Raw genomic sequence first — 22,792 nt, 5'->3', positions numbered from 1 at the left:
GCTTTCTACCTTGTGGAATCCTTGGTTGGCCAAGTTGAATAGCAATGAGTAGTCTCGGTGCAGCAAGTATGAATGTTGCAATTAGTCACCTTAATTAGCATTTAATGGCCTTGCAGCTTCAAAGCCTGGCTGCTTCCTCCCTGGGGGAATCCTTTGTTGGGAGATGTTAGCTGGCTCTGTTTGTTTCCTTTCTGGAATTTCCCTGTTTTCAGAGTGTTGCTCTTTGTTTACTCTCCTGATTTTAGAGATTATATTGTTCTGTATTATTATGCCACAGCAATTATTATACTGTATATTATATTTATTAAATTATATTATCTGCTTAGAACTGGATTATATGAGACCCCTTCTACACAGCTGTATAAAATCCACACTGAATTGGATTTTATGGCAGTGATAATCAAGATAATCCAGTTCAAAGCAGATACTGTGGATTATGTGCCTTGGCATTCTGGGTTATATAGCTATGTGGAAGGGCCTTGAGTCTACATTATAATCCAGTTCAAATCAGATAATCTGTATTTTATAGGCAGTGTGGAAGAGGCCTAAGTAAACCCTGCCTGTCCCCTGGGTGCCATTGTGGCTTAGGGGGTTGCTATGACACGAAGGGGGCATGGCCAAAAGGGGGTGGGGCCTACCCTTCTGACTGGCAGCCAGGGGGCGAAGTGTGTGTTAGACACTATTAACTGAAGTATACCTATGCTAGAGCACAAAATTTCCATGCAGGTTCAAACTTCAAGATCTCTTGATAGGAGGTCAAAGGGCTCAGATTCAACAGTGTAGTATTTGAGAGTTTTGTGTTATAAAAGGGTTCCACCAAGAGATACCTTTTGTAAGTATGAAGTTGCAAAACATATATCTAGCTTGGGCAAAAGTACTAGTGACTTGAGCAGAAAGAGAGTAACCTTTATTTTTCCTTTAAATTTCCTTATAGATTATTTGGTTTCTAAATTTGGTAGGTATGCTAATGCCACTACTTTCAAAACCCCTCTTGAATTTAACAATCTGTCCTACCCTGTTTCCCCTAAAATAAGACATCCCCAGAAAATAAGACCGAGTAGAAGTTTTGCTGAATTGCTAAATATAAGGCCTCCCCCGAAAGTAAGACCTAGCAAAGGTTTTGTTTGGAAGCATGCCCGCCAAACAGAACGCCAGAGCATGCAGGATCGGTAAATGTACGCACCATAGAGTGTTTTACATGGAAATAATGGTAGTAACAAGAAATTCTTGATTCTTCACAGTTTGTCTGGTCATGCTGGTTTGTGGTGACAACTACTGTACAGTATATAATAAATGTTCATTTTTTGTTCAACAATAAATGTGAATTCTTTTTCATGGAAAAATAAGACATCCCCTGAAAATAAGACCTAGAGCATCTTTGGGAGCAAAAATTAATATAAGACACTGTCTTATTTTTGGGGAAACATGGTAGCAGATAGAAGTTGTTTTGATACCTAACAATATTGTTATCACATTACTTTTAAGTGGTGGAAGATAGCACCAGAGCTAATCACCATTGTGCCCACCAACCATATAATTCAGTACAGTAGAGTCTCACTTATCCAAGCCTCGCTTATCCAAGCTTCTGGATTATCCAAGCCATTTTTGTAGTCAATGCTTTCAATATAGCGTGATATTTTGGTGCTAAATTCGTAAATACAGTAATTACAACATAACATTCCTGCGTATTGAACTACTTTTTCTGTCAAATTTGTTGTATAATATGATGTGTTGGTGTTTAATTTGTAAAATCATAACCTAATTTGATGTTTAATAGGCTTTTCCTTAATCCCTCCTTATTATCCAAGATATTCGCTTATCCAAGCTTCTGCCAGCCCGTTTAACTTGGATAAGTGAGACTCTACTGTATATGGATAGGCTTGATGCTGTGCTGTATCTGCTCTACATCTTATAAATCCTGTAGAAACCTACAGGGCTTGTTACTTTATGAATCCACAACCACAAATATTATTAAGTTTTGTACTGTTTTTATCTCTTCCCCTAGTACTCTCCTCTTATTCCATGCCTTTGGAGAATGGTTTTCATCTGGAACAAGGCCAGTTTATACAAAGAGGTCATCAAGTGATGAGTGAGTCCCAACACTATATAGGTATATAGAATCATCTTTCAAATGACTCCATAAAGATATTGGCACCCTGAGGATTGACCTGTTCTTTTCAAAAGACATGCAGAGTTAGATAGATGAAAAAAAAAGATGTTGAAAATACATGCTGACCTCTTCTTTCAGTACTGAGCAGTTTCTTAATGAAAACCATATGCTCAGGGATATTTCCTGATCTCCAGGCTGGAAATAGTATATAAGATCATATCTGCAACAAACAAACCATAAAATGAGACGAGAATTATGCATAGTCTGGTTCAGCCTTTTCTTTGCAATATATCTTCACCTGTAGATGTAGTTTTAAAATGTTTGTTGTCTGGCATGCATAGTTTAGCAACCAATATGTCAGTGATAGCATTGGCTTAAATGAATTAAAAGAAGAGATGTAGGTAAATATTTCAGTTATGGGTGAAGTGCTCATTTTCATGATAAACTACATGTGTTATGTTAAAGAAAATGTATATTGCAGCATAAGGCTTCTGTTGTAATGGAAGAGTGTATTTAGGTAGTGTATTGCTTTTGGTTTATAAGAGAGGAATGGATCATTGCATTTTTCTCATAGTCGAAAACCAGAGTTTTTGTTCCCCTTGAAAATGCAATGCTTATTCCCAGTATCTATCACCATTATCGATCGCCACTCATGCCCATAAAAGTATGGAGCAGAAAAATGCTGGGTACATATGAATGTCAATTCCTTAAGAAATTTCTCAGCTAGTACCCTGAGTTATGTGTGCACACAGCTGCACATATGCATTCACATCATGCACATTCCTCACCAAAGTGCACACAGTTATGAAGCTTAGTATGATTTGTAGATAAAAATAATATGCATTATTTTTAACAAAGATTCAAATGTTTTCTGACTGCTGTTGTATATTTTCATGTTTCCTCGGCCACCAGTTTTGGTAAAGCTCTGTTTGAAAAATGGCTCAGCTGGCTGACATGATTGTTTTTAATATCCTTTCCTGCTGAGAAGGGATGAACTTTCCCAATTTTGCATGGAGCCAGAGGCAATGAAACTGATCGAATAATAACTAAAGTGGTGGCAAAAAATGTTGAGTGTATCTAACTAAATGTGTATGGAGTCCATGCTGCTTAAAGAATTTTATGCACCCTGTGCCGTGTCCGTTCTATAATGTTTATGGTGGCAAAGAAGTTGTTCTTTGCCAGCACAAATGTTGCGTCTTCATAGAATCACCAAATAAATCTCACAACTCTCTTGTTTCAAAGTTCCAGTGGTTCCCAGGCTCAATTTCAAGTGTGGGTTATCACTCGTAAAGCATGCTCCAGGATATCTGCAGTATCATATTCTCTCAAGTGAGCTTGCCAAGCCATATTTAGAGAGGCCCTTCTCTTGGTTCTGCCAACCTCTCAAGCCTGTCTGGAAAGATGGGAAGAGCTTTCCTGTGGCTCTGGAGCAACCTTCCTCGAGAGGTCATGATGGGTTTCCTTTTACTGCCCTCCTAGCGGCAAGCAGAAACAGGACCCTCTTGCAATTCCTTTTATGCCAAAGATTACTTACATGAGAGGGATTAGAATAATCAGTAAGCTACTTCCCAATCAACAGGGGTACAGACCCTGTCAATCACAATAGTTGTTGACTGGTTAGTGGGGATTAGGGGTATTTTGAAGCTGCTATATAATGTATCCTCTAAACTGAGGCTACATAGTATTGTGAATATGAATCAATCATGAATGTGTAATTTGACAATTAATAATTTTGGATGGTCCAAGGACCAATGACAACTTTCTGACCTATGAAAAATAATGTACAACTTTCAGTAGTCTATTGTGACAAATTTACACAATTCTCTTAAGCGTGTGTGTCCCCTCCTTGCATTGAACATTTCTTGCCAGACTTAATATTCGTATTAAGTAGTAAGGCGCTGAAGGTTGAGGTGATAAGATGGGAATTGGAGACATTATTTTATGGTGTCTCCAGTACTTCTAGAAAAGTCAGTACAACACCTGTAGCTATGGAACTCCTGTTCAATTTAAGTACAAAATGTATAATACCCCCACTAAAACTATTGTATCTATTCACACATGGACATATATAATACACACACACACACACCATGTTATTTTCAAAGTAACAGTGCTCCTGGTCATCTGGAAACAGATCAAGGAAAAGGGATTCAATTTGTGAGGATTCAGATCCACAATTTGCATATATAGTGGTGCATTAGTAGTACAGTATTACCGTCTGTTTTCAGTGAAGTAAGGGATTTGAACAGTTAAGGATAATGTGCTAACTTACCATTCTTGAAGTTTCTGGGTCTAGTATAACAATGGTTCTCACACTTTTTCACTTTGTATCTACATGTGTATGTTGTCGTCCCTGTCTCTCCCCCCTCCCCAGCTCAATGTTATGTGTGAATAACAATACAGTTGGCCTTCCACATTTTGGCATTTAACTTTTGTGAATTAGGTTATTGGTTGCCACCTCCACTATTTCCCTATGTTATTTTTAATATGGATGTCATGCCTTGTGAGACAGAAAGACCGCAGACATACAACAAGGCCTGGGACTCCCTATTAAAATGGCATAGGGCAGCAGGCAGGTGAAGGCAAGTGCGGAAAACTGAGGCATGGAGGAAACTAAGGTATGGAGGACGGTGTTGTATGGGTGAAACAGCGACACATACAGTAAGCAGTGGAAGCAGCTATTTCACCAGGGCCTCATCTTCCTGGGGAGATGTCTGAGCCCACCCACAGTTTGAATATCTGTAATTTCTGTAATCTGTAATTTCTTTTTCTTTACTCTTGCCCATCTTTTTATTGATTACTTATTCCAGTTACCATTGCATTGCTTCCACTATTCCCCCCCCCCCCCCCGAATTCATTGAAAAGAAAATAGAGAAATTTGTGTCATCAGCAAGCATGATCTCCCGGCATCATAAGAAAGTAATGTTCCCCCATCTTTACTCCCTCATCACTAAAGACATCTAAACTCTACTTTGCACTTGTGGATTCCCTAAACTAAAGCAGACTTTGATTGGAGACGCAAAAAGACCTTTACAAAAAAAGATAAAGGTTTCCCCTGACATTAAGTCCAGTCATGTCTGACTCTGGGGGTTGGTGCTCATCTCCATTTCTAAGCCGAAGAGCCGGCGTTGTCCGAAGACACCTCCAAGGTCAAGTGGCTGGCATGACTGCATGGAACGCTGTTACCTTCCCGCCAGAATGGTACCTATTTATCTACTCATATTGGCATGTTTTCTTCTAGGTTGGCAGAAGCTGGAGCTAACAGTGGCTGCTCATTCCACTCCAGGGATTTGAACCTGGGACCTTTCAGTCTGCAAGTTCAGCAGCACAAGTATGGGAAATAAATAAATAAAATCAGGACAGTAAAAAAAAACACTCAAAAACAGGGGAATTCCAGACATGAAACAATCAGGGCCAGCTAACACCTCCCAACAAAGGATCCCCCCAGGCAAGAAGCAGCCAGGCTTTGAAGCTGCAAGGCCATTCAAAGCTAATCAAGGTGGCCAATTGCAACATCCATACTTGCCTCAAGCAGACAAGAGTACTTTCTCCCACCCTGGACATTATTCCACAGATATACAAACCCCACTTGCCTAGTTTTCCAACAGATGTGGGCAAAACATCAGGAAGGCGGGCCCAGTGTGGGCCGGGAGGCCGGGCTCAGCGCGGGGGGTCGCTCATTCCCTCACGCGGTGACATAAGGCACGCCGTGTGTCTTACGTCACCACGTGAGCGAGCGACCCTCTGCACATGCGCGGAAGGGTCCCATCGGCCGTTTTGGGTGATGGGACCCTTCCGCTCATGCGCACAGCGGCGATCGCCCATTTCGGCTGATGGTGCTGTACGCGCACACACAGTGCCCATGGGCCGAAATGGGTGATTGCCGCTGTATGCCTGCATACAGCACCATTGGCCGAAATGGACGATCGCTGCTGTAGGCACGCGTACAGCACCATCGGCCATTCGCACAGGCGCAAGCGATCGAAGCCCCGCGCCAACGGCAGCAGCGCAGCGGTGGCTTCAGTCGCCTCTACATTCAACCGCCCCTGCTGGCACCAAACCTCAAAGGATAACGAGAGCCTACTGTATTTCTAATTCAATCTCACACTTTCATTCAGATTTTTCTCACCCCCCCCCCTTTTTTTTGGACTATCATGTCAGTACAGAAGACCTCTTCTGGTTTAGTTGCCCAAGTGGATTAACTGGTCCCTAACTGCTGCAGTCATTACAGCATTTGTCTATTAAACCAGGGAAGAAAATCCACAGAGCCTAGCCAGACTTCCTACCCAGGCTTCCTGCCTGTTTATATGGCACGAGTATTTCTTCCCTCTTGGAAAGGCTATATTCAGACATGAATCTTGGCTTATTAATTCAGCTGTGAGCCTTGGCTGAGTTGTCTACCTGTCTCTTGCCTTTTTTTTTTTTTTGCTAGTTAGAGTGTACAATAAAATTCAGAATTCTACACTGAATATTTCCTGGTCTTTTACACCGACAAGTACATGTATATTTTTATTTTGAAAATAAAATGCCTGAAATACATCATTATAATTCATGGCAAATTATAGTGGATTCCCTAAGACATACTTACTGAGCATGGAAAGTGGCATTTTGAAAACTGAACAAAAGAACATGAGGCTTACCACCTTTGCCTTAATTTTCAAATTTTTGTAATGTTTTTTCAAACATTGGACTACTGCCTCACTTTTTAAATTCATGTTCTTTTTATTAACTTTATTTTATTAATAACATGCGCATGATGCTTTCACATTTTCTGCTTCAGAATTTGTTACCTCTTAATAGTCTTTTTCTGTTTTGGCCAAATGCTGCCACCTTTTGTTTAAAAAAGCAAACCCTCTCCTCTTCCAACAAACAGAAGATGTGATAGCTAGGAATTTTTCACAACTTGTTATCTTAAAGTATTCATAAATAATTTACCTAATCTTCTTCATAAAACTGTAGTTTAGTTTCCTCAGATCAGAGGTGTGACATCTTAATGTTAAATCTAAGCATTGTATTCACTTAGGGCACTATTGTCTTCTTGTTGCATTTTGAAAATATTCTGTTTTTCTCATATGATTGTTATAAAAGGGCAACTATAAGATATTTGTGAAATTCACATTTAAATTACAACATGTATATTTTTGTAAACTTTTCAAACTTTTGTGAAAGGAATATAATAATTCCTCACATTATTATTTTTCAAAGTGCAGTTAAACTATTTTAAGTGCAAGTTTTAATAACTGAACTGAATAGATCATGTACACATTGAGGTATAAAATTGCAAACAAACTTAATTTTTAAAATAAAATACTTGGTTTTGCTCAACTCCATTATTATGAATGGTAACTGTACAAATGCCAAGAAAAATATTCCTTCTTGGAATCTCTAGGTTTCTAGCATGACTTCTAGTGGAAGTAGAACATAGAGAGTCCTGGCAAAAGCATTAATCAAATTTGTGAATAATCAAAACTGCAAAGGTCAAATCCACAATATAAAGGGCTAGGTAAAGGTTTTCCCCTGACATTAAGTCCAGTCGTGACTGACTCTGGGGGTTTGTGCGCATCTCCATTTCTAAGCCGAAGAGCCGGCGTTGTCCGTAGACACCTCCAAGGTCATGTGGCCGGCATGACTGCATGGAGTGCTAACTGCATGCAATTATAATGCTGTGATTTCAATAATAAATTCCTATAGAACCCTGGGATTTGCAGTTTAGGGAGGTATTTTGAATTCTCAGACATAAATGTCCAGTCCCTCAGCAAACTATAAACCCCAGAATTTTATACGATGCATCCATAGCACTTAAAGGGGAATCATAGCACTATAATAATGTGAAAGGGCTCTTGCTCCAAGAAACAAAACAATGTTCTTAGGTAAAGATTCCTCAGTGGTGGCTTTCTGGTTCCTTCTTCTAAAACAGGGGTCCCCAAACTAAGGCCCGTGGGCCGGATGCGGCCCTCCAAGGTTGTTTACCTGGCCCCTGCCCTCAGTTTTAGACTTAGGCTCGCCCAAAGTCTGAAATCACTTAAAGGCACACAACAACAACATTTCTAATGACTATCTCATTGGCCAGAAGCAGGCCCACACTTCCCATTGAAATCCTGATCCTGGTTAAAATTGTTTTTATTTTTACATATTGTATTGTTCTTCCATTGTCATTGTTGGTTTTGGGTTTTTGTTTTGTTTGTTTTTTGCACCACACACAAGACATGTGCAGTGTGTATGGAATTTATTTGTATTTTTTTCAAGTGATAATTCGGCTCCTCAACAATCTGAAGGATTGTGGACTAACCCTCTGCTTAAAAAGTTTCAGGACCCATGCTGTAAAAAGTAGCCTACAACATCTGGTATTCACTGATGAAAGTAGTAACAAGGGCTGACCCTGCTTAGCTTCCCTGATCAGACAGAATCTGGTGCCTTTAGGATATTGTTGTTTGTGTGCCTTCAATTCATTTCGAAATTTTGTCGATCCTAACAGGAGCATATCATGGTATTTTCTGGGCAGAACCTATTCAGATGATTTGCCATTGCGGCCTTCTAAGGCAGTAAGAGTGAAATTTGCCCAAAGTCAGCCTGTGGTTTTCCATGGCCAAGCAGGGATTTGAACCCTGGTCTCCAGAGTCATAGTCCAATGCACAAACCACTCCACCAGCTCATTGTTTGGATATTAAATTCCACAATGTATTGAGATTAAATATACAAACACTTTGTCTTCAATATTTTATTATTCCAAAAGAAAATATTTGTTATCTTTTCTTTTCCACTTTGTGTATGATTGAGTGTGTGTATGTGAAGGAGGGCAAAAATGATTTTTCCCTCTAATTTTTTCAAGCCCCCACCCCCTCAGGTTTTCATAACTCTAGTATTGCCCATTCATGCTTGTGTCATGTGTGAACACAGTTTATAATGCCTGAATAAGGCTGTTGTGAGCAAAAAAAACAATGACTTTCAGTTCAGACACTGTGGCATTAGCAGGGTTAATTAATGACTTAAAGGTACATACTGGAAGGAAGAGATTCAGTACAACAATGGCAACACTTAGGCTATAATCTAATATGGAGTTTATGGTATGAACTGAGAGACTGTGGTCAACTCCACTTTATAACTGATATGTGCCCGCTCATGTTTCCCTGCAGTTGTTGTTAGTGGTGAAAATGATGATGACAGTAGTACATTTATTTCTAAAGAATGGTTTTGCAAAAAAAAAAAAAAAAAGTATGTCAACTGCCTACCCCAGGAGACTTACTATGTTAAACACACCATGTGAGAAACGGGAACGAGGGAAGGGAAAAATGGATAAAACAGGGTTAAAATGTAGGATTATTACAGTTATGCTTTGGTTTAGTTAGCATTACGTATGGGGGTTAAGGGGTCCCTCCCCCCAGAAGAGATGAATTTTGAGCTAGGGTTTCAGTAAGGGACATGGTGACTCAGGAACATTTTAGAAGGTAATTCCAGTTGAAAGGGGGAAATAAGGCCAAATTGTTTGAGTTATATGAAGAGCTTTGGATGACAGAGATTCCTACAGCTGAGTGAACAATGGTCACAGGAAAGTTTGTGTTAAGATGAAAAGTGTGGAGAGATATAGAACAGTGGTTCTCAAACTGAGGTCCCCAGATGTTTTAGCCTTCAACTCCCAGAAATCCTAAAAGCTGGTAAACTGGCTGGGATTTCTGGGAGTTGTAGGCCAAAAACATCTGGGAACCCCAGGTTGAGAACCACTGATAGAGAGGGACGTGTTTCAGATGAGGTTTGTGTGTGGTCACAAGACATTTGTGTACAATTAGAAATGGATAAGAAACCAATGAGAGGTTTGAGAACCTGTTCTCCGCCCTTTTTACTAACTTCATACTCTGTGTGTGCTGGCAAGAGTGAGAACACAAGCACATGTATATGCTTAATCTGGACATTGTACAATATGGCACAAGAGTTCTATTCAAAAACTTAGTGTGAAAACGAAAACCGTGTATAATAGCGAGAACTATTTAAAAAATGGCTTCCACTGGAATTTAGCATCGAGTCTTGCTGGAGGACCTAGAAAATTCCTAGTGATGTATCTTCTAGGAATTTTCTAGGTCATCCAGGGGGACTTGATGGTAACTTATGGCAAAAACATACCATAGGTTTACCTGGAGGACCTATTGTGAAACTATGGATTCCAGCCCCATGAATACAGGGATCCTATTGTATGTTAGTATACAGGGGGATACTCTCCTTGTATTGATCTCCGTCTTCTATGTATTGCTAGTGGCAGGGGCGGCTCAAGCCATACGCAAACTATGCTTCTGCGGATGGTGCAATCCTTTAAGGGGCACAGAGAGTGCCTACGCAACAGCGAGGCCTTCTCCCTTCTGCCACCTCAACTGCAGCTCTAACCGCATGGAGCTGGGAGAAGAAGGAGATGAAAGAGAGGAGGAGGAGGGAAAGGGCGATGGTGGGGATCGAACCCGCTGCTCACCGCACCGCTTCCAGGCTTCCCTGGATTCAGCCAGGCGGCAGCAGCAAAGGGAGGGAGGGAGGGGAGAAGGAGGCAGGGAGGAAGTGCCGCCATGAGGGAGGGGGAGGGAGGGGCACAGCCCCTCCTCGTGCATTCCAGCGGCCTGCCGCTCCCCCTGCCTCCCCCCCTTCCATGTATCTCAATGGATTGTCATTGATGAATGCACTGGGGATGTTGAGGAGGAGGAGGACAACACTTTACACCTACATGATTCACTTCAACAGGAACACTCTTCAGGGGACATACACACTGTCTTGCACAAAAGGGACCCTGTCAAACCTCAAGGGAAACAGGTCTTGGTAGTAGGGGACTCCCTCCTTAGAGGAACGGAAGCCATCATTTCCAGACCGGATGGGATGGCTCGAGAAACATGCTGCCTCCCGGGGGCAAAAATACACCATATCACTCAGAGGCTCAGCAGGCTCCTAAAGCCCCATCACCCTCCCCACCTTATGTTGATTCATGTAGGTACCAATGACACCGCTAGGCATACTTTTCAAAAGATCACAAATGATTTTCGAGCTCTGGGAACAAAGCTAAAACTGTATAATGTACATGTGATCTTTTCATCCCTCCTCCCCGTTGTAGGACACGGCTCTACAAGGGCCGGAAAAATAGTACAGGTCAATAACTGGCTCAGAAAATGGTGTCAAGAGGAGCATTTTGGCTTCCTTGACCATGGTCTACTCTTCCAAGAGGATGGACTACTGGCAAGTGATGGGGTGCATCTCACACAAGTAGGAAAACATCTTTTTGCACACAGACTCACAAACCTCATCAGGCGCACTTTAAACTAGATCCACTGGGGGAGGGGAACAACAGCCTGGCGGACACTATATTACCCACGACCACAGGGAACCGCCAAAAGGCTAAACGGAGGGCTGCACAAACACAGCAAGGACCAAGTACAGAGAGCACAATAATCCCAAATAAACAGCTCGAGGGGAGGTCACAGGGGCTTACATGTCTTTACACTAATGCTCAGAGCATGGGAAATAAGCAAGACGAACTCCAACTCCTAGCACAGCACCACACATACGATGTCATAGGCATCACTGAAACCTGGTGGGATGACTCCCATCACTGGAATTTAACCATTGAGGGCTATAACCTCTTTCACAGAAATAGAACAAAGGGAAGAGGAGGGGGAGTAGCTTTATATGTCAAAAACAGTTACGTTGCAGAAGAAATGCAAGACTGTAATCCGGGAAACCAGCTTGAAAGCATCTGGATAAGAATCAAGGGAACTGGGACTCAAAAAGATCTTGTCGTGGGTGTCTACTACAGACCTCCGAGTCAGGATGAAGGACTTGATGAAGCCTTCTGTCAACAGCTGACCAAACAGGCACAAAGAAGAGATATAGTAGTCATGGGCGATTTCAATTATCCCGATATCTGCTGGAAAACAAACTCAGCCAAGAGTACAAAGTCCAACAAATTACTCACTTGCCTTGCAGACAATTTTATGGTCCAGAAGTTAGAAGAGGCAACAAGGGGATCAGCAACTCTTGATCTAATCTTAACAAATGTGGAAGACCTGATCAATACAGTTGAAGTGGTTGGATCCTTAGGGGCAAGTGACCATGTGCTCCTGCAGTTTGCAATACAAAGGAATGCTGAAACTAAGACAAGTCAAACACGCATTCTGGACTTTAAGAGAGCTGACTTCCAAAAAATGAAGGAATTACTGAGCGGCATTCCATGGACGCCAATATTAAAAAACAAGGGAGTTAAGGATGGATGGGAGTTTTTCAAAAGTGAAATACTCAAGGCACAAATGCAAACAGTGCCAACAAAGAAGAAAAATAAGACAAGTGCAAAGAAGCCAGAATGGATGTCCAAAGAACTTCTAACTGAGCTAAAACTCAAAAGTGACATGCACAAGAAGTGGAAAAGGGGACAAATCACCAAAGAAGAATTCAAACGTATGGCCAACTCCTGTAGGGAAAAGGTTCGCAAGGCTAAAGCGCAAAATGAGCTCAGGCTTGCCAGGGACATAAAATAAAACAAAAAAGGCTTTTTTGCTTACGTTGGTAGAAAAAGGAAGAAAAAGGAGGTGATAGGGCCACTGCAAGTAGAAGATGGGGTGATTGCAACAGGGGATAGGGAAAAGGCAGAACTGCTTAACACCTTCTTTGCCTCGGTCTTCTCAGAAAAAGAAAGCCATCTTCAACCTCAGCAACATGGAATGGACGAAGGATTGGGGGAAATCCAACCCCAAATAGGCAAACAAGTTGTCCAGGAACACCTGGCCGCTCTAAATGAATTCAAGTCGCCAGGGCCAGATCAACTACATCCAAGAGTACTGAAGGAACTAGCGGAAGTTATTTCAGAACCACTGGCAATTATCTTCGAGAGTTCTTGGAGAACAGGAGAAGTCCCAGCAGATTGGAGGAGGGCAAATGTGGTCCCTATCTTCAAGAAGGGAAAAAAGAACGACCCAAACAATTACCGTCCGGTCAGCCTCACATCGATACCAGGCAAGATTCTAGAAAAGATCATTAAGGAAGTGGTCTGCGAACACTTAGAAACAAATGCGGTCATTGCTAATAGTCAACACGGATTTACCAAAAACAAGTCATGCCAGACTAATCTGATCTCTTTTTTCGATAGAGTTATGAGTTGGGTCGATACAGGGAATGCCGTGGATGTAGCCTACCTGGATTTCAGTAAGGCCTTCGACAAAGTCCCCCACGACCTTCTGGCAAACAAACTAGTAAAATGTGGGCTAGACAAAACTACGGTTAGGTGGATCTGTAATTGGCTAAGCGAACGAACCCAAAGGGTGCTCACCAATGCGTCGTCTTCATCATGGAAAGAAGTGACAAGTGGAGTGCCACAGGGCTCTGTCCTGGGCCCGGTTCTGTTCAACATCTTTATTAACGACTTAGACGAAGGGTTAGAAGGCACGATCATCAAGTTTGCAGACGACACCAAACTGGGAGGGATAGCTAACACTCCAGAAGACAGGAGCAGAATTCAAAATGATCTTGACAGACTAGAGAGATGGGCCGAAACTAACAAAATGAAGTTCAACAGGGACAAATGCAAGATACTTCACTTCGGCAGAAAAAATGGAATGCAAAGATACAGAATGGGGGATGCCTGGCTTGACAGCAGTGTGTGCGAAAAAGACCTTGGAGTCCTCGTGGACAACAAGTTAAACATGAGCCAACAATGTGATGCGGCAGCTAAAAAAGCCAACGGGATTCTGGCCTGCATCAATAGGGGTATAGCATCTAGATCCAGGGAAGTCATGCTCCCCCTCTATTCTGCCTTGGTCAGACCACACCTGGAATACTGTGTCCAATTTTGGGCACCGCAGTTGAAGGGAGATGTTGACAAGCTGGAAAGCGTCCAGAGGAGGGCGACTAAAATGATTAAGGGTCTGGAGAACAAGCCCTATGAGGAGCGGCTTAAAGAGCTGGGCATGTTTAGCCTGCAGAAGAGAAGGCTAAGAGGAGACATGATAGCCATGTACAAATACGTGAAGGGAAGTCATAGGGAGGAGGGAGCAAGCTTGTTTTCTGCTGCCCTGCAGACTAGGACACGGAACAATGGCTTCAAACTACAGGAAAGGAGATTCCGCCTGAACACCAGGAAGAACTTCCTCACTGTGAGGGCTGTTCGACAGTGGAACTCTCTCCCCCGGGCCGTGGTGGAGGCTCCTTCTTTGGAGGCTTTTAAGCAGAGGCTGGATGGCCATCTGTCGGGGGTGCTTTGAATGCGATTTCCTGCTTCTTAGCAGGGGGTTGGACTGGATGGCCCATGGGGTCTCTTCCAACTCTACTATTCTATGATTCTATGATTCTATGATTCCCTGCCTCCCTCCTCACCTCCCTCCTTCTCCTCGGCCACGGGACCGGATTCTGGTGGCGGGAAGTTGTCGAAAAAGTTTCTGCTTGGCAAAAGGAGGCGGTGAGGCCAACTTGGCCACAGCTCCGGTCCCGATCCCTGCCAGGAGGGAAGCCGAGAGGGGCCGGGAGCTTCACCAGGAGCCCTGGCCCAGAACAGGCCTGCAGAAGAAGTGGCCGCCCGGCTCCTGGGAGGCTTGGGGCCCCAGACTCCAGGAAGGGAGGCGACTTTTCAACCTCCTTGGGATCGCCTGCCTGCCTGCCTTTTTGCCTGGATTCATCTTCTCCTGCTGGAAGACCCTTCCCTCAGCCTGGCAGGGCCAGGGAAAATCGCAGGCAATTCAACCGGGTAGCTGGCATCCTCAACAGTTGCGAGGTCTGTTGGAAACAAGGCAAGTGGGTTTACATATCTGTGGAATGTTCAGGGTGGGAAAAGAACTCTTGTCTGAAGCAGTTGTGAATGTTGCAATTGGCCACCTTGATTAGCATTAAATAGCCTTGCAGCTTCAAAGCCTGGCTGCTTTCTGCCTGGGGGAATCCTTTGTTGGGAGGTGTTAGCTGGCCCTGATTGTTTACTGTATGGAATTCCTCTATTTTCTGAGTGGGGTTCTTTATTTACTGTCCTGATTTTAGAGTTTTTAAAATAATGACGTTTCGCCCACATCTACTAATTTTGTCCCCACTTCAAGTAAGTCACCCCAGCCTTGCCATCAAGAGTTGTCAGAGGTTGAGAAGAAGGCCTGCTCATCATTCTCATGATCAGCAGAGAACAAGGACCATAGTTATGCTGAGCATATTCTCCAAAATGCCAAAGCCTAGTTACTGTAGCCCTGTTCAAGCTTCTATCTGAGTAAGAAGGCTAAAACTACCATATTTACATCAATCTAAGCCACACTTTTTTTGCCTAAATGAATATGCCAAATTTGAGGTGCACATTACATTTGTGTAAAGACAAGTGGGTTGCTGTGAGCTTTCTGGGCTGTATGGCCATGTTCCAGAAGTATTCTCTCCTGATGTTTTGCCTGCATTTATGGCAGGCATCTTCAGACGTTGCGAGAGCTGTTGGAAACAAGGCAAGTGGGGTTTATATATCTTTGTAATGATGTCCTGGGTGGGAGAAAGAAAGAACTCTTGTCTGTTGGAGGCAGATGTAAATGTTTCAATTGCCCATCTTGATTAGCAATGAATAACCTTTCATCTTCAAAGCTTGGCTGCTTCTTGTCTGGGGGAATCCTTTGTTGGGATGATTAATTACTATTATTATTATTACTGTTATTATTATTAGGCCTCCCTGGAAGGTTCCTCCACCGTGGCTCCCTACCTATCTATCTACCATGCCTCATATTCTCCACATTGTGTATATGTATATGTGTATATATACACACACACACACACACACACACACACACACACATGCAGGGACCATATGTGCCTCTCTCATATATATATTCTATTCACCTCTACTTTCTACCTTTTATTTTTCAGTGATTGGTTTGGGGGGGGGGAGCACCAAAATACTTTTTGCTTCACTTGAAAATTATGTAGGGCTGGCTCTGGCTAGTGGTCTATAAAAGCAGTAAGGGGGCTGGAGCAAAGAGGCTTTACTGTTGTACCTCCTAACTGTTTTAACAGGAAGGACGTTTGTGGAGATTAAAATCTATAGGTACATAAATGATAAATTTGTATGAAAGGCTCTTGCCAAGTAACTCTGAGAGGATGGAAGATTTATTGGGTAAGTAGTCTTGTGATGTTTCTGCTTGCAGGGCTGGCAAGGTGTCATAGCAGGCTATATAGCATTCCACCATTGGATATAAATTACTCTTAAGATATAAAACACTTTGTTACAAGAACCTATAAAGTTTGTAATGTATTAGACAAGAGTGCACATGATTTCCAGTGTTGTATTGCAACCCGGCAGTTTTAGTGCTGTGAATGTCATTATGATTTCATTAGGGGTGTTCTGTGTTCAACAGAAACTGGGAAGAAGATAAAACAGTATTCAAATAGTACTCTGATACTATTAAATACCATCTTTCTCATCTTTTCTGGTTTTAATAAGAGCAATTCAGTATATGATGAACACTGAAAACCTAGAACTAAATCTTAGTCATGCTGCTATTTTTTAAGAACTGAATGTTGTCCCCGAATCTTCCCTCTTCAGCCCACCCATAAACAGAGGCATTTTTGCTAGCAGACATAAGGCAGAGCAGCATTCTTAGGCTGAACTGGAAAAGCAACAATTTCCTGGCAGAGAACTCACTTGGTCAAGTTATAAAGTAGTTTCACTTGAACAGAGCCCATGCTATCAACTTTTATTAGGGTGCTGTTTATCTTGGGCCTTGTGGGAGTCAAAAGAAGTTGTTCAGATGAAACTTTTGTGCTACATCAAATGGGCCATGTCTTCATGAAAGGAAGGGCTAAAAGTGTTTTGTTTAACTTTAAAATCCATTTTCAGCTTTCAAAGCCATGCTTTGGGTGAATGTGTTTATGGGAATTAAAATTAAACAAGTCCAATCTTTGTAATTTCACAGTTTCGCTTGGTTGACTAATGGATTTTTGGTAAAATGTTTTCTTCAATTTAATTGAAACATGGAACTGAAAGTTGATGCCAGCACTTTGGTGGTAATCCTAACAGAATTTTGGCCCATATTCCATTCAGCTCATCAAACTAAGTTATTTATAAGATATTTAGGATATTCAGTTATTTTATTTCTTTAACATAATATTTCTATCTACCTACTATTGAATGATGTCAAGGTTGCAGAAGCATAAAACCAACATGATTACTTTAAAACAGTGTAAACAGTGCAAATTATTTCAGGCTTAAAACATACAAAACTTAACAAGTGGAAATTTAAATCAGTAAACTATTTTGGAGCCCCCGGTTGCGCAGTGGTTTAAACTGCTGAGCTGCTGAACTTGCTAACCGAAAGGTCAGCAATTCGAATCTGGGGAGTAGGATGAACTCCTACTGTTAGTCCCAGCTTATGCCAACCTAGCAGTTCAAAAACATGCAAATGTGAGTAGATCAATAGGTACCTCTACAGTGGGAAGGTAACGATGCTCCATGCAGTCTTGCCGGCCACATGACCTTGGAGGTGACTACGGACAATGCTGGCTCTTTGGCTTAAAAATGGAGATGAGCACCAATCCCCAGAGTCGGGCATGACTAGACTTAATGTCAGGGGAAAACCATTACCTTTGTTCTTATTTTGGAACAATTCAAAACCAGTAAGAGAGAAAAAGGTCTTGCAGATAACCATGTTTTCACTTGGTACTAGAATGACATCAAATGGGTCTCTTAAAGAGAGGTAATCCATAACTGGGGTGCCAAAAACAGAAAAAGGCAGTTGTCCAAACATTGAGCACTGCTGTCATCAAGATCAGCACCAATGTATATTATTTTTTATTTTTTAAAATGCAAACCCTAAAACCCTCTGTTTATTATCTCAGAGGAGGGCAAAATGCATCTAGAAATGTATTAAGAGTACTGGTGCTATAAAATACAGTTAGTATAGCAGCTAGTCTCTTGGGGTGTATCTATAAAGTAAAATTAATGCAGTTTGATGCCTCTTTTACTGGTATGGCTCAGTGCTGTAGAATCATGGGAGTTGTAATAATAACAACAACAACGTTATTTTTGTATCCCGCCCCATCTCCCTGAGGGGTCTCGGGGCAGCTCACATGGGGACCAAGCCCAGTTGTAGTCGTACAAGCTCTTTATCATTTGCTGCAAAAGGATGCAAGGGCTTCTTCAAACTATAACTCTCACGATTTCATAGCATTGAGCCATAGCAGTTCAAGTAGTATCAAATGGCATTAATTCTACAATTTAGATCCATCCTTGGTCATGCTGACCACTTCATGTGCTGCTTGGTGGTTCTTCTGTTGGGAGCATTTTCTTGCACCTCATCTTGTGAATCCCCAAAAGCCTAATGCAATTTTACAGAAGCTTATTCCCAGGGAACACATTTCCACACTGCAAATCTGAGCATAGGAAATCATTTACTTGTCTTATGGACTGGTCAATATAAGCTTTCACTGATGTGAGACATGAGTGATTTCCATCCCTACCTGTAGATGCCAAGGAATGAATCTGGAAACCTTTCCATGCAAACAATGTGTTCTGTTCCATGTTCGATTTATGATGTGAAACAAGCTGCAGGGATACCCATAATGTTCAAATATGGCCATCACTTTCTTTCTTAAATCTCACGATCTCTTTCATTCTGCTGAGATGCAAAAGGGAGGACAACATTCTTTCACTATTTTAGCAAATAATATAATAATAATAATAATAATAATAATAATAATAATAATAATAATAAAACTTTATTTATATACCGCCCTATCTCCCGGATGGGACTCAGGGTGGTTTACAGTCATAAAAGCAACACAAACATTACATAACAACATAATACACATTATTAAACAAAGTAAAATAATACAATTATAACAATAAATCACACTTACATGACCAGATCAAGGGGACGGGAACCATAAAGGGAAATCTAATGCAATATATTCAGGCTCAGAAGTCGGCGGTAGTCCAATATAATTACTCAAAAACCTGCCGACACCACCAGGTCTTCAGTTCCTTACGGAAATTGGATAATGTAGGGGATTGCCTGATCTCTTTTGGCAATGCATTCCAGAGCCGGGGGGCCACTGCCGAGAAGGCTCGTTCCCTCGTCCCCACCAGCCGCACTTGAGACGGTGGTAGGAGCGCGAGAAGAGCCTCCCCGGAAGATCTCAAGGTCCGCACTGGCTCATAGGAGGAGATGAGATCACGGAGATAGGTAGGGCCCAAGCCGTGTAGGGCTTTATAGGTCAAAACCTGCACCTTGAATTGGGCCCGGCAGTTTATCGGCAGCCAGTGGAGCTGCTTTAATAGGGGCATTGTGTGCTCCCTATAGCCGGCTCCCGTTAGAAATCTGGCTGCCGATCTTTGAACCAGTTGGAGTTTCCAGGCCGTCTTCAGGGGCAGCCCCACGTAGAGAGCATTGCAGTAATCCAGTCTGGATGTAACTAAGGCATGGACCACCGTGGCCAAATCAGACTTCTCGAGGTATGGTTGCAGCTGGCACACAAGTTTTAAATGTGCAAAGGCCCTCCCAGCCACCGCCGACACCTGGGCATCAAGCGCCAGAGATGAATCCAGGAGTACCCCCAGACTGCGGACCTGCGCCTTCAGGGGGAGTGCAACCCCGTTGAGCACAGGTTGCCACCCAATACCCCGATTGGTCCCACGACTGACCAGGAGGGCCTCTGTCTTGTCTGGATTAAGCTTCAACTTGTTAGCCCTCATCCAGTTCGACGCAGCTGCCAGGCACCGGTTTAGGGTCTGAGCCGCTTCCTTGGAGTTTGGAAAAGAGTAGTAGAGTTGAGTGTCATCTGCGTAGAGATGGCACCGAACTCCAAAACCCCGGATGACCTCTCCCAGCAGTTTCATGTAGATGTTGAAAAGCATGGGGGAGAGAATGGAACCTTGCGGGACCCCACAGGTCAAAGGCCAGGGGTCCGAGCAGGTGTCCCCCAGCTTCACCATCTGGGAACGACCCTCCAGGAAGGAGCGGAGCCACTGCAAAGCAATGCCCCCAAGACCCATTCCCGAGAGCCGCCCCAGAAGGATACCATGGTCGATGGTATCGAAAGCCGCTGAGATGTCCAGGAGAACCAGAAGGGATGCACTCCCCCTGTCTAGTTCTCTGCGGAGGTCATCCACCAAGGCGACCAAAGCCGTTTCAGTCCCATGACCAGGCCTGAAGCCAGACTGTGACGAATCCAGATAATCGGTCTCAACCAAGAATTCCTGGAGCTGAGAAGCAACCACTCTCTCCAGGACCTTGCCCAAAAATGGGAGGTTGGAGATTGGCCGGTAGTTGTTCAATAATAATGAATCTAAAGTCGCCTTCTTTAAAATGGGCCTCACAATTGCCCTTTTAAGGCAAGATGGAACATGCCCTTGCTGCAAAGAGGCATTGATGATACCCGAAAACCAATCAGCCAGCCCCCCACCGGCGAGTTTAATAAGCCAGGATGGGCAAGGATCTAGGATGCAAGTGGTCGCCCTCACCGCTCCAAGAACCTTGTCAACGTCATCAGGCTGAACAAGTTGAAACGAATCCAATAAAATCTGACAGACATCCCCTGGTTCTGCACTAATGTCAGTGTCCAAGTCGGAGCGAATTCGAGCGACTTTGTCTGCAAAATGATGTGCAAACTCGCCACATCGGGTTGTCAGGTGATCAGAAGGCCCCTCCTCCTCAGGGGGATGGAGGAGCTCCCTGACCACCTGAAAGAACTCTCTTGGTCTATTAGTTGCAGACGCAATGCGCGCAGTCGAGAAAGTCGTTCTGGCTGCGCGCATTGCCACGGAGTATGCCCTAAGAGAGGCTTTAGCCCGTGTTCGGTCAGATACACTTCGAGTTCTCTGCCAACGGCTCTCTAGCCCCCGCCTCGTACGCTTCATCACTGCCAGCTCCCCAGTGAACCAGGGGGCTGGTTTGGACCGATGCGACAAGAGGGGACGCTCAGGGGCGATCGTGTCTATTGCCCTGGAGACCTCCGTGTTATAGAGATCTACCAGGACATCAACAGGATCGTCAGCCAGCATGGCAGGAAAATCCCCAAGAGACGTCAGGAATCCATCTGGGTCCATAAGTCTCCTGGGGCGGACCAGCTTAATGGGCCCACCACCCCTGCGGAGGTTAGAGGTTACAGTAAGTCTAAAGCTGATCAGGTGATGATCGGTCCATGACAATGGAAGAATTTTTTCCTCTTCCACACCGACATTTCCCTCGTCCGCAACAAAGACTAGGTCCAAAGTGTGGCCAGCTACATGGGTGGGCCCTGATATCACTTGGGACAATCCCATGGTCGTCATGGTGGCCATGAAGTCCAGAGCTGCGCCAGACAGGGCGGCCTCCGCGTGGACGTTGAAGTCTCCCAGCACAACAAGCCGCTGAGACTCCAACACCACGTCGGAGATCACCCTCGCAAGCTCTGGCAGGGAGACTACTGTGTCGCGGGGTGGTCGGTACACAAGTAGAAGCCCCAGACTGTCCCGGTTACCCACTTTCAGATGGACACATTCGAATCCTGAAAATTGCGGAACAGGGCACCTGGTCAGGATGATGGAATCACGATAGACCACCGCAACCCCGCCTCCCCGCCCCCCAGGTCTGGCCTGCTGATGCACTCTGAAGCCTGGTGGACAGAGCTGGGTAAGGTTTACCCCCCCCCCCCCCCAGCTCATCCAACCAGGTCTCAGTAATGCATGCTAGGTCTGCTACTTCATCCAGGATTAAGTCCTGAATGGCAGCTGTTTTACCACTCACAGACCTAGCATTTAACAGCAGGACCTTAAACCTTAAGCTACTTCCCTTACTGTGGTCATGCTACAAACACAATTATAATTTTTCCTTTCTATATCTATAGATTTGAAAAGGAGTTCTCAAAGGTAAAATGTGGACATTTGTTAAACTTTGCCTCCAGTAGTAGGAATTGTCTTTCTGCTGAGATGTCATTTCAGCTGTTTCTGCAGGATGAATCCACTAGTTATGAAAGCATGCTATGAGTGAAAAGGTACAAACAGGTTCATATGAAATGAGAAATGACAAAGTAAAATGAAAGATAATTTTAGGAAGGAGATGGAGGTAGGTTCGTGCGAAGGTATTTGAGATACTGCTATTTATTTATTTATTTATTTATTTCTATCATTTTAGAAGTTTATAGAAATTGCTTTAAAAGGTGCTTGTTACTTGTCCCACAGGTAAAATTAGAGATGCTTTGTGACACACTTGAAAGGTCTACAGTAATTTAATTTGATTTTCTTTGTGACTACTCTACTGTACTGTACCAGAAAAGGGAGAGCTTTGAGCACTAGATTATAACTGAAGATCACGGTTGAATCCCTTCTTAGCCATGGAAATTCACTAAGCGATTTTTGGACAAATCACACTCTCTCAGCCTTACAGAGGAGAGCTCTCTGAACAAATCTTGTCAAGAAAACTTTGTGATAAATGTTTTAATTTGTCATAAGTCCAAGATGAATTGAAGGCACATAACAACAAAAAATCAGAAGAGGAGCACATGAACATAGAAAATGTTCTTGAATTTAATGAGAATACTGTATTAATGCTAAAACCGTAAATAGTAAGATGGCATGTATAGTTGTAAATTATTATAGTAAAATAGCCTTTTAAATGTGCTTTCTATTACAGGTTTGTTTCTCTTACGTTCCCTCCACCTAACACTTCCTCAGAATTGATCTCCTAATTGCTGAATTGCAGTTTTTCTCTCCCCCTCTCAAGAGCAGTCTCTTTTTAATTT

At 43.1% G+C, this 22,792-nt stretch overlaps 1 protein-coding gene across 2 annotated transcripts in view; it reads left to right on the top strand.

Annotated features, from left to right (window-relative positions):
- ror2 (receptor tyrosine kinase like orphan receptor 2) overlaps positions 1-22,792 on the top strand; it is a 153,063-nt gene that overhangs the window by 61,474 nt on the left and 68,797 nt on the right. Inside the window, exon 2 of one of the 2 annotated variants that reach the window (XM_062972117.1) lies at positions 2,006-2,110. The exons of the other annotated variant lie outside the window; for it this stretch is intronic. Coding sequence (XP_062828187.1) covers positions 2,006-2,110 — 105 coding nt within the window. The remainder of the gene's footprint in view (positions 1-2,005; positions 2,111-22,792) is intronic. 2 annotated transcript variants of the gene reach the window in all.

This window comes from Anolis carolinensis, chromosome 2 (genome assembly GCF_035594765.1).
Source record: "Anolis carolinensis isolate JA03-04 chromosome 2, rAnoCar3.1.pri, whole genome shotgun sequence".
Lineage (NCBI taxonomy): Eukaryota > Metazoa > Chordata > Lepidosauria > Squamata > Dactyloidae > Anolis > Anolis carolinensis.
The sequence above is the reverse complement of the archived record's forward strand: the minus strand, read 5'-3'. Positions and strand labels throughout refer to the sequence as shown.